The 12,318-nt window shown below is 44.9% G+C and overlaps 2 protein-coding genes across 6 annotated transcripts in view; both read right to left on the bottom strand.

The window, feature by feature from the left end:
* ALDH2 (aldehyde dehydrogenase 2 family member) overlaps positions 1-12,318 on the bottom strand; it is a 419,735-nt gene that overhangs the window by 100,332 nt on the left and 307,085 nt on the right. The gene's annotated exons all lie outside the window — the stretch shown is intronic.
* ACAD10 (acyl-CoA dehydrogenase family member 10) overlaps positions 1-12,318 on the bottom strand; it is a 72,558-nt gene that overhangs the window by 50,898 nt on the left and 9,342 nt on the right. For 4 of the 5 annotated variants that reach the window (XM_050749657.1, XM_050749659.1, XM_050749660.1 and 1 more), the window contains exon 3: positions 2,334-2,482. The exons of the other annotated variant lie outside the window; for it this stretch is intronic. In XM_050749657.1, the coding sequence (XP_050605614.1) occupies positions 2,334-2,482 (149 nt within the window). The remainder of the gene's footprint in view (positions 1-2,333; positions 2,483-12,318) is intronic. 5 annotated transcript variants of the gene reach the window in all.

Below are 12,318 nucleotides of genomic sequence, written 5' to 3'. Positions count from 1 at the left end.
AAACCCTGTCTCTACTAAAAATACAAAAATTAGCTGGGGCTGGTGGCGCATGCCTGTCCAGCTACTCGGGAGGCTAAGGCAGGAGAATCACTTGAACTCGGGGGGCAGAGGTTGCAGTGAGCTGAGACTGCTCCACTGTACTCCAGCCTGGGTGACAGAGCGAGACTCTGTCTCAAAAAAAAATTTTTTTTAAAAACAGTAAACCATACCCATTAACAGTCACTCCTCATTTCCCCCAAGTCTCCCTGTACTAGAAAACCACCAATCTACTTTCTATCTCTATGGATTTGCCTATTCTGAACATTTCACACAGATGGAATCACATACCATGTGGTCTTTTTTGACTGGCTTCTTTCACTTTGCATGTTTTCAAGGTTTCCTATTATATATACACATATATGTGTATATATATAAATTGTGGAAAACATATGTAACACAAAATTTACCATTTTAACCTTGTTTTTTGTTTTTGAGATGGAGTCTCACTCTGTCACCCAGGCTGGAGTGCAGTGGTGTAATCTCGATCTCAGCTCACTGTAACCTCTGCCTCCCAGGTTCAAGCAATTCTCCTGTCTCAGCCTCCCAAGTAGCTGGGATTACAGATGCCCACCACCACGCCTGGCTAAACTTTATATTTTTAGTAGAGATGGGGTTTCACCATGTTGGCCAGGCTGGTCTTGAACTCCTGACCTCAGGTGATCCGCCCACCTTGGCCTCCCAAAATGCTGGGATCACAGGCATGAGCCACCGCACTTGACCATTTTTAAGTATACAGGGCAGTGGCATTAAGTACAGTCATGTTGTCGTGCAACCATCACCATCACCACCATCTACCTACAGAACTTTTCTTACTATATTTTAAATTATATTTTAGTAGACCCATTACAGTTACATGAGCTATATAAAGAGCTTAGAACAGTGCACAGTACAGAAAAAAATGTTCAATATTATTATTGTTTTAAATAAGCTGTTTTATCAAAGCCATTATGTAGACAGCTCCTGTTTTGGTATCTGTTGGAGGGGAGCTTTCAGGTTGCTGAATGCATGGAGGTGCTGGGAGAAGGGTGGCAGGCCCAGAAAGGGTACAATGGCTCTAAAACCTTTGCCCCCAGGTATCTTGTTATCTGGCTGTTCTTTCGTATCCTTCATAATATCCTTTATAATACACTAGAAAACATTAAAAAAATATATGCTGGCTGGGCGCGGTGGCTCAAGCCTGTAATCCCAGCACTTTGGGAGGCTGAGACGGGCGGATCACGAGGTCAGAAGATCAAGACCATCCTGGCTAACACGGTGAAACCCCGTCTCTACTAAAAAAATACAAAAAAACTAGCCGGGCGAGGTGGCGGGTGTCTGTAGTCCCAGCTACTCAGGAGGCTGAGGCAGGAGAATGGCGTGAACCCGGGAGGCGGAGCTTGCAGTGACCCGAGATCCCGCCACTGCACTCCAGCCTGGGCGACATAGCAAGACTCCATCTCAAAAAAAAAAAAAAAAAAAAAAAATATATATATATATATATATATATATGTATATGCTGGAGGAACTTAGTAAAGAAATTTTTTTTTTTTTTTTGAGACAGAGTCTTGTTATGTTGCCCAGGCTGCAGTGCAGTGGCATGGTCATGGCTCGCTGAAGCCTCAGTCTCTAGGGCTCAAGCCTCAGCCTCCTGAATAGCTGGGACCAGAGGTGTGTGCCACCATGCCTGGCTAACTTTTTTGATTTTTAGTAGAGACGAGGTCTGGCTATGTTGCCTAAGCTGGTCTCAAACTCCAGAGTTCAAACAGTTCTTCTATCTCAGCCTCCCAAAGTGCTGAAGTTACAGGTGTGAGCCACCACACCTGGCTAAGAATATTTTTAGTTATTCATATATAAATTGAACACCTAGGGGTGAAATAAATAACTTTTTTTTTTTTGAGACAGAGTTTCACTCTTGTTGCCCAAGCTGGAGTGCAATGGCATGATCTCAGCTCACTGCAACCTCCACCCTCGAGGTTCAAGCGATTCACCTGCCTCAGCTTCCCAAATAGCTGGGATTACAGGTGTGCGCCACCACAGCCAGCTAATTTTTTGTATTTGTAGTAGAAACGAGGTTTCACCATGTTAGCCAGGCTGGTCTCAAACTTCTGACCTCAGGTGATCCACCCTCTGGCCTCCCAAAGTGCTGGGATTATAGGCATGAGCCACAGCGCCTGGCCTAAGAAATAACTTTAAAACATGTAATGGGTTATAAGGTTTCAGTTTATTTTCAGTTTAACTAACTTATACATGAATGTTGCAACCACTACTCAAGGCAAAAAGAAAAATATGGAAATGTAGGTATGTTTATCACTCACCATTTCAGAGCATAGTCTCCCAAATTCTCGTAAAAAACCCTCTGCTGTTATTTCTGCTCTCATAAATCTCATCCAGGGCCCATTTTCACCACCTTCCATCAAGGCCTTTAAAATAGTTCCAGAAGGGATACGATTCTGTACCTCCCATTCTATAGGAAGTAAAATATGCAAAAGTGGAATACATTGATACATGATGGGGTTTAGGGAGCTCAGGAAAATTACCATACCAGTTCCTATGGCCTCGCCGTACTGCCAGGGTGGATGCTGTTGGAAATTTGCAGACATTCACAAAATGCAAAATCTCAAACTTAGACACCCAGAGGAAGAACAATACTAATTTGTACGACAGAGAGCACACTGCTGTGAAGCATCAGGTCCTTAGTGCTTGCTTGAGAGGACTCTGGGCACTGCATGATGAATTTTCTTCCTTGGTCTCATATTCACCAGACCATATGTTAGGTCACTTACCTGGACCTGGCAGAGACTATGGAAGCACATGAAGGAATAAGCCAGATCCTGGTGGTCCCCAAAACATGCCCTTCCTTCTATAAGCTATAGTAATTCTTCACAGCATGGAATGGATACACTGAAATGTTTGCCTGAAATGCTGTCTTTGTAGATAAGGAAGGAAACGTCTTTTTTTCAGAAAAAGGCTCACTCAGTCACCCAGGCTGGAGTGCAGTGGTACAATCTCAGCTCACTGCAACCTCCGCCGCACAGGTTCAAGTGATTCTCATGCCTCAGCCCCGCAAGTAGCTGAGATTACAGGCATGCGCCACCAAGTCTGGCTAATTTCTGTATTTTCAGTAGAGACGGGGTTTCACCATGTTGGCCAGGCTGATCTCAAACTCCTGACCTCAGGTGATCCGCCTGCCTCAGCCTCCCAAGGTGCTGGGATTACAGGTGTGAGCCACTGTGCCTGGCCAAGAAGGAAATTTCTGTCCACAAAGAGATAAGGCAGTGGATGGATCAGCATCAGTATCTGTGGAATACTGGGAACATTTGTGCAAGGATTGTTTCTCCCCATCCACAGTTGCTTTTTCTGTCTACAGTACAGATGCTGGGGGCAAATATATACATACAACATTCATAATTATATATCTAAGACAAAATACACTTTACATATAGCTTTTGTTTTGGAATTTAAAAACCTTTGTTGTTTTTTTCTGATAAAGTAGTGCCTGTGCATTGAAAATTTTTCAGACAATATATTTCATAGAAAGCTATACAAAAGAAAGTAGGCTGAGTACAGTAGCTCACACCTATAATCCCAGCACTTTGGGAGGCCGAAGTGGGAGGATTGCTTGAGGCCAGGAGTCTGATACCAGCCTGGGCCACATGATGAAACCTTGTCTCTAGAAAAAATTTAAAAATTAGCTTGGCGTGGTGGCATGCACCTGTAATTCTAGCTACTTGGGAAACTGAGGTGGGAGGATCACTTAAGCCCAGGAGTTTGAGGTTGCAGTGAGCTATGATGGTGCCACCGCATTGCAGCCTGGGGACACAGAGCAAGACCCCATCTCTCTTTTTTTTTTTTTTTTTTTTTTTGAGACGGAGTCTTGCTCTGTCGCCTGGGCTGGAGTGCAGTGGCCAGATCTCAGCTCACTGCAAGCTCCGCCTCCCAGGTTTACGCCATTCTCCTGCCTCAGCCTCCCGTGTAGCTGGGACTACAGGCGCCCGCCACCTCGCCCGGCTAGTTTTTTGTATTTTTTAGTAGAGACGGGGTTTCACCGTGTTAGCTAGGATGGTCTCGATCTCCTGACCTCGTGATCCGCCCGTCTCGGCCTCCCAAAGTGCTGGGCTTACAGGTTTAAGCCACCGCGCCCGGCCAAGATCCCATCTCTTTTTTTTTTTTTTTTTTTTTTTTTTTTTTGGAGACGGAGTCTCGCTCTGTTGCCCAGGCTGGAGTGCAGTGGCCGGATCTCAGCTCGCTGCAAGCTCTGCCTCCCAGGTTCACGCCATTCTCCCGCCTCAGCCTCCCGAGTAGCTGGGACTACAGGCGCCCGCCACTTCGCCCGGCTAGTTTTTTGTATTTTTTAGTGGAGGCGGGGTTTCACCGTGTTAGCCAGGATGGTCTCGATCTCCTGACCTCGTGATCCACCCGTCTCGGCCTCCCAAAGTGCTGGGATTACAGGATTGAGCCACCGCGCCCGGCCAGACCCCATCTCTTAAAAAAAAAAAAAAAAAAAAAAAAAAAAAAGAAGAGGAAGGGGAAGGAAGGAAGGAAGGAAGGAAGAAAGGAAGGAAACAGGACAAGCAATCCTATCTTTCAGAAATAGCCAACGTTAACAATCTGGTATATGTCCTTTGAAAATAACGAGACTGGCCGGGCACGGTGGCTCAAGCCTGTAATCCCAGCACTTTGGGAGGCCGAGGCGGGTGGATCACGAGGTCAGGAGATCGAGACCATCCTGGCTAACATGGTGAAACCCCGTCTCTACTAAAAATACAAAAAACTAGCCGGGCGTGGTGGCGGGCGCCTGTAGTCCCAGCTACTCGGAGGCTGAGGCGGGAGAATGGCGTGAACCCGGGAGGTAGAGCTTGCAGTGAGCCGAGATCACGCCACTGCACTCCAGCCTGGGCGACAGAGCGAGACTCCGTCTCAAAAAAAAAAAAAAAAAAAAAAAAAAAAAAAGAAAATAACGAGACTGTTAAAACTCAATCCAAAAAATACTTCTTTAATTTTAGAGCTAAAGCATATAGCATTTTTCACAGCCCCGGAGTTGGTAAGCATGTGAGGAAACTGGCACCTCATATGCTGTTGATGGGAGCGTAAACAAGCACAACCTCTGCAGACACAGCAATTTGATAATTTCTGTCAAAATCTGAAATGCACATACATTTGATGCAGTAATTCTACTTCCAGAAATTTCTTCCATATATATTTATGAAAGTAAGCAAAGGTTATGTACAAGGCTGTTTGTGCAGAATTGTTCATAATAAAAATAACTAGAAAAGTTAAATGTATATTAATAAGGTGCTTATTACATCAATTATGATATATTCAGATAACGGAATACCACACAGATGTTAAAACATATAAACTTGCCCAAAGGTCAGCAAAATATGGTTTGGGGGCAAATCTGTCTCCTATCTATTTTTTTAAGAGATGGGGTCTTGCTGTGTTGCTCAGGCTGGCCTCAAACTCCTGGGCTCAAATGAACCTCCACCTCAGTCTCCCTAGTAGCTGGAACTATAGGCACACACCAGCATGCCTGGCTCTACCTATTTTCGTAAATAAAGTCTTATTGGAACACAGCCACACTTGTTTACTATTGTCTATTATTGCTTTCTTGCTGCAATGGTAGAAGTTAATAGTTATGACTGAGAGTATGGCTCACAAGGCCTATCTAGCCTTTCTTTATTTTTTTTTTTAAGATGGGGTCTTAAAATACAAGTAGCATTTACAACAGCAAAAAAAAAAAAAAAAAAAAAAAAAAAAAAAAAAGATGGGGTCTTGCTGCTGCCCAGGCTGGGGTGCTGTGGCACAGTCATGGCCCACTTCAGCCTCAAGCTCCCAGGATCAAGTGATCCTTCTGCCTTAGCCTCCTGAGGAGCTGGGATTACAGGTGCGTGCTACCATGCCGAGCAATTTTTTTATTTTTTGTAGAAATGGGGATCTCACTATGTTGCCCAGGCTAGTCTCAAACTCCTGGCCTCAAACAATCTCCCACTTCGGCCTCCCAAACTGCTGGGATTGTAGGCATGAGCCATCGCATCCACTATGTCTAGCCCTTTACAGAAAAAGTTTGCTAAGCCCCAAACTAGATCGTAGACGTATGCCAACTGATATGAAAAAGATGGCAAAATATCATACTGAGTCAAAAAAAGGTATGGAACAGTCTACAGCATATGATCCAGTTTGTATACACACACACAGACACACACACTCACACACACACACACGGGCAATTTTTTGAAAATAAACAAGAAACTTTTCACAATGATAATCACTGAAGTCTGGAATCAACTGGGAAAGGGTCGAGGTGGCAGCAGGAAATTTCCTCTGTATTTTATACTCTTTTAGCAGTTACTATTCAATAAATGGGGTTGGCATAACTAGGTTTCAATATGGAATAAAAATTAAATTAAATAATCTTTCAGGCCATCACAAAACCAATTCCCAATACAGTAAATATCCAAGTCAGAAAAATAAAATTCTAAAAAATTGAAAACAATACAGAAGGCTAGGCATGGTGACTCATGGCTAAAATCCTAGCACTTTGGGAGGTGGAGGTGGACAGATTGTTTACACTCCCAAGTTCAAGTTCATGTTTTAACATCTGTGTGGTATTCCGTTACACTCCCAAGGCCAGCCTGGGTAACATAGTGAAACCCTATCTCTACAAAAAATACAAAAATGAGCCAGGTTTGGTGGTGCAAGCCTGTAGTCTCAGCAACCTGTGAGGCTGAAGGAGGACAGCTTGAGCCTGGGAGGCAGAGGTTGCAGTGAGCCAAGGTCACTCCACTTTACTCTAGCCTGAGTGGCAGAGTGAAATTTCATCTTGAAAGAAAAACAAAACTTTGGTACAGCTAAAACCATTATCAATAAAATCAAAAGACAATGCATAAACGAGAAAATATTCGCAAGTGATACAACAGATAAAAGGTTATTACTGGCCAGGCGCAGTGGCTCACGCCTGTAATCCCAGCATTTTGGGAGGCAGAGGCAGGAGGATTACCTGAGGTAGGGAGTTCAAGACCAGCCTGATCAACATGGAGAAACCCCGTCTCTACTAAAAATACAAAATTAGCCGGGCGTGGTGGTGCATGCGTGTAATCCCAGCTACTTAGGAGGCTGAGGCAGGAGAAGTGCTTGAACTCGGGAGGTGGAAGTTGTGGTGAGCCAAGATTGCGCCACTGCATTCCAGCCTGGGCAACAAGAGCAAAACTCCATCTCAAAAAGAAAAAAAGGTTATTACTGAAAATTAGCAAGAAAAGTGAGCAATTCATGGAAAAACTGAACGACCAATAATATTAAAAAAAAAAAAAAAAAAAAGAAAGGCTCACTACTCAGGAGGCAGGAGGATCACTTCAGACTAGGAGTTTGAGACCAGCCTGACAGCCTGGGCAATACAGCAAGATGCTCTCTCAGAAAACAAACAAACAACAACAACAACAACAAAACAAAGCCAGCCAGATGCAGTGGCTTGTGCCTATAATCTCAGCACCTTGAAACCCTGAGGCAGGTGGGTCATTTCAGGTCAGGAGTTCGAGACCGGCCTGGCCAACATGGTGAAACCCCATCTCTACTAAAAACATACAAAAAATTAGCCAGGCATGGTGGTACACGCCTGTAGTCCCAGCTACTAGAAAGGCTGAGCCATGAGAATAGCCTGAACTAGGGAGGCAGAGGTTACAATGAGCCGAGATCACACCACTGCACTCTAACCAGGGTGACAGAGTGAGACTCCGACTCAAAAAAAATAAAAAATAAAAGGCTCAAACTCAGTCACAATCAGGCAAATGAACATTAAAATAACAGAAAGAAAAAAAAAAAAAAAGGCCAGGCCCGGTGGCTTACGCCTATAATCCCAGCACTTTGGGAGGCTGAGGCGAACGGACCACGAGGTCCGGAGATTGAGATCATCCTGGCTAACACAGTGAAACCCGTCTCTACTAAAAATACAAAAAATTAGCAGGGCATGGTGGCAGGCGCCTGTAGTCCCAGCTACTCAGGAGGTTGAGGCAAGAGAATGGTGTGAACCCAGGAGGCGGAGCTTGCAGTGAGCCGAGATGGCATCACTGCACTCCAACCTGGGCAACACAGCAAGACTCTGTCTCAAAAAAAAAAAAAAAAGAGACCAACCTGGTCAACATGGCGAAACCCTGTCTCTACTAAAAATACAAAATTAGCTGAGTATGGTGGCACACACCTGTAATACCAGTTACTTCAGAGGCTGAAGCATGAGAATTGCTTGAACCTGGGAGATGGAGGTTGCAGTGAGCCAAGATCACGCCATTGCACTTCAGCCTGGGCAACAGAGTGAGGCTCTGTCTCAAAAAAAAGGAAAAGGAAAGAAACCACAAAGATGGAATTTTCATCTACCACACTAACAAAATTTTTTTTTTTTTTTTGAGGCGGAGTCTCGCTCTGTCGCCCAGGCTGGAGTGCAGTGGCCGGATCTCGGCTCACTGCAAGCTCCGCCTCCCGGATTTACGCCATTCTCCTGCCTCAGCCTCCCGAGTAGCTGGGACTACAGGCGCCCGCCACCTCGCCCAGCTAGTTTTTTGTATTTTTTAGTAGAGACGGGGATTCACTGTGTTAGCCAGGATGGTCTCGATCTCCTGACCTCGTGATCCGCCCGTCTTGGCCTCCCAAAGTGCTGGGATTACAGGCTTGAGCCACCGCGCCCAGCCTAACAAAAATTTTAAAGTCAAACATTCTGAAATTTCGAAATCATTATACCCTCTGAATTCAATTTTTTTTTTTCAAGATGGAGTCTTGATCTGTCACCCAGGCTGGAGTGCAGTGGTGCTATCTTGGCACACTGCAACCTCTGCCTCCTGAGTTCCAGCAATTCTCCTGCCTCAGCCTCCTGAGTATCTGGGATTACAGGCATGGTTTACCATGCCCAACTAATTTTTTTTTTTTTTTTTTTTTTTTTGAGACAGAGTCTCGCTCTGTCGGCCAGGTTGGAGTGCAGTGGTGCGATCTTGGCTCACTGCAAGCTCCACCTCCCGGGTTCATGCCATTCACCTGCCTCAGCCTCCCAAGTAGCTGGGACCACAGGCGCCTGCCACCACACCCAGCTAATTTTTTGTATTTTTAGTAGAGACAGGGTTTCACCATGTTAGCCAGGATGGTTTCAATCTCCTGACCTCGTGATCCAACCACCTTGGCCTCCCAAAATGCTGGGATTACAAGCATGAGTCACCATGCCCGGCCTAAATTCAATCTTAAAGTGTTTGAGCTTTGGTATGAAAATGCATTTTTGGAGAAAAATAAAGTAAAATAAAAAATAAAAAACTAAAATGTTTGGGCTGTACTTTGAATTCTTTGTTGTGTGTACTAATTTTATAGTAAACTAATAGCTTAAATCAAGCTTTTCTGAAAAGGGCCAGATGATAAATATTTTAGGCTTTGAAGGCATTAGGGACCCTGTTGAAATTACTCAACTCTGCCAGTGCAGGGCAAAAGCAGTCATGGACAATATGTAAACAAATGGGCAAGACAGTTTTCTAAAAAAATTTCATTTTTATGGACATTGAAATGTGAATTTCACATAATTTTCACATGTCACAAAATCTTATTCTTGTTTTGATATTTTTCAATTAGTATTTCAAAACATAAAAGTCATTCTTGGCTGACAGGCCATACAAAAACAGACAGCAGGTGAGGCATGGTAGCTCACGCCTGTAATTCCAATGACTCAAGAGGCCAAGGCAGGAGGATCACTTGAGCCCAGGAGTTTGAGACTAGCTTGAGCAACATAGCAAGACCCCATCTCTATAACAAACAAAAATTAGGCACAGTGGCTAACACCTGTAGTCCAGCTACTTGGGAGCCTGAGGCAGGACTGTTTGAGCCCAGGAGTTTCAGACTGCAGTGACAGTCTTGCTCTGTCTCCCAAGCTGCAGTGCAATGGTGTGATCTCAGCTCACTGCAACCTCTGTTTCCTGGGTTCAAGCAATTCTCCCTGCTCAGCCTCCAGAGTAGCTGTGATTACAGGTGCCCACCACCATGCCTGGCTTATTTTTGTATTTTTAGTACAGACAGGGTTTTGTCATGTTGGCCAGGCTGGTCTCAAACTCATGACCTCAAGTGATCCACCCATCTCTCGTCCTCCCAAAGTGCTGAGATTACAGGAGTGAGCCACCGCACCTTGCCAATTCTAGCATATTCTTATCAAATGACCCTTGATATGGTTCATTTGAAATAAACATCAGAAGCTCCAGTCAAGCAAAAGACAAAGTATAAGGCATCACTATTTTTTTCACACACCTACCCATCAAATATTTCCTGAATGACTGAGACAGCCTGCAGAGCTAACACTGCAACAGTGAAGTGAAGAAATCCCAGATCTGGGGTCCTGGAATCCAAGAGCCCCATAGAGGAGACATGAACACATCCCACTGCAAACTAAAATGTCTCGGTGAAGGTGAAACTTGCATGGGAATTGGCTATCCAGGAACATTCTGCCCAGGTTGCAAATGAGGTTGGAGAAGTCTTGACAGAAGAGGACTCTTGAAGTTAATAACAACCATGAGATTTATTGAGTGTTCAAAAGATTCCAGTCATTGCTGAATAATATCCCCTTAAATTTGCCATTAAAAGCATCAGTAGGATTTGAACAGGGAGAGGAGACAGGGAGGAAACAGAGCTTGCAAAGGCATAAACATGCAAATGCGCCTGGCATGCCTGGGGAGCATCAGGTAGTCCATAGCAGGAAAGCTAGAACTGAGAGGAGCCCTGAATCCCAGGCGAAAGCTTCCAGACTTAATCTAGGGGACTACATGCAGGCAGTCAAGGTTTTCAAGCCAGGGATGAAAGGAACAAGATCTATGCTTTATTTTTATTTTATTTATTATTTTGTGACAGGGTCTCACTTTGTCACCCAGGCTGGAGTGCAGTGGTGCAATCTCAGCTCACTGAAGCCTCAACCGCCTGGGCTAAAGTGATCCTCCTACCACAGCCCCTCAAGTAGCTGGGACTACATCCATGCACCACCACACCCAGGTAAGTTTTTTGTATTTTTCGTAGAGATGAGGTTTCACCAGGTTGGCCAGGCTGGTCGTGAACTCCTGTGCTCAAGTGATCTGCCCACCTTGGCCTCCTGAAGTGCTGAGATTACAGGTGTGAGCCGCTAAGCGCAGAAGCAAGATCTATGTTTTAGAAAGGTAATTCTGGAGCTGGGAGGAGATTTTGTAAAATCCAGAAAGCCAGAGGCAGGGAAAGAGTTAGGAGGCTGATGACATCATTTGGGTGAGAGAAGGCAAGGGTGGAGGCAGTGGGAATGGAGAGAAGTGAATTGGTTCTTAAGATATTCTGGAGAAAGTCAAGAAACTTTCTGTTCACTGATCTTTATGTTCTTCCCCACTGCCTTTTTTTTTAGAGACAGGTTCTCTAAAAAAGCCTGTTGCCCAGTCTGGGATGCAGTGGTGCAATCCTAGCTCAAGATGGGGTCTCACTGTGTTGCTCAGGCTTAGTCTTTACGTTCTTTGTAAAAGAATAGATTCAGCTGTCTGCAGAACAAGAATATTTGGGGGTGGTAAGGAGCAGGGGGAGCAGACAGTCTGGAACAGCCCCTGAGGTAAACATGACAGAGATATGAGTGAAAGAACAGAGAGGCTCAGGTGTAGCACCAAGGGCCCACCTGAGGCTGGAGCTCAAAACTAGCTTGTGCAGCCAGTTTGCATGGCTGAGTAATTTGGTCAGCAGTGCTGGAAAGCCTAGACATGCAGGCATAGAAAACCTGTGCCTGGGTTGATTCAGGATGGAGAACTGGCCAGCTGGCCACCGCAGAAGCTCAAAAGGAGAGGGATGGCTGTCTGTCTGCCCCTTTGTCCTTCTTGCTGGCTGGCATGAGAATGTGATAGCAGCAGGTGAGACAGCCAAGACAGACCATGAGGTGAGAGTGGAAATGAAAAGTCACAGTAGAGCAACATGCTAGAAAGAGCTGGAGTCCCTGATACCACAGAGTCACATCACACAGTGCCCCAGACCACATACCTGGGCTTTTATGTGCAAGAGAAACTTCTAGCTTGTTTCAGTCACTATTTTTTTTAGGTTTTCTACTGCCTGAAGCCCAAACGACTCTAACTAATAAAAGCTGAACTGAGTAGAAAAGAAGTAAAACCAGGAAGGGGCAGGTAAAGAGAAGACCAGACACCAGAGGGCTGACTCTTACCCTGTCAGTCCAGAAGCAGGTTTAGAGGGAGTGGGGTAGAACAGAGGAAGGCTGTAATCAAAAGGGGACTTTCAGCATTCTAGATTTCAGAAGCAGCACAGTTCCCAAGAAAAAGTGGTTAAATTCTTTGGGTT

Source organism: Macaca thibetana, chromosome 11, assembly GCF_024542745.1.
Source record: "Macaca thibetana thibetana isolate TM-01 chromosome 11, ASM2454274v1, whole genome shotgun sequence".
NCBI lineage: Eukaryota > Metazoa > Chordata > Mammalia > Primates > Cercopithecidae > Macaca > Macaca thibetana.
This window is presented reverse-complemented; position numbering and strand designations above follow the sequence as displayed.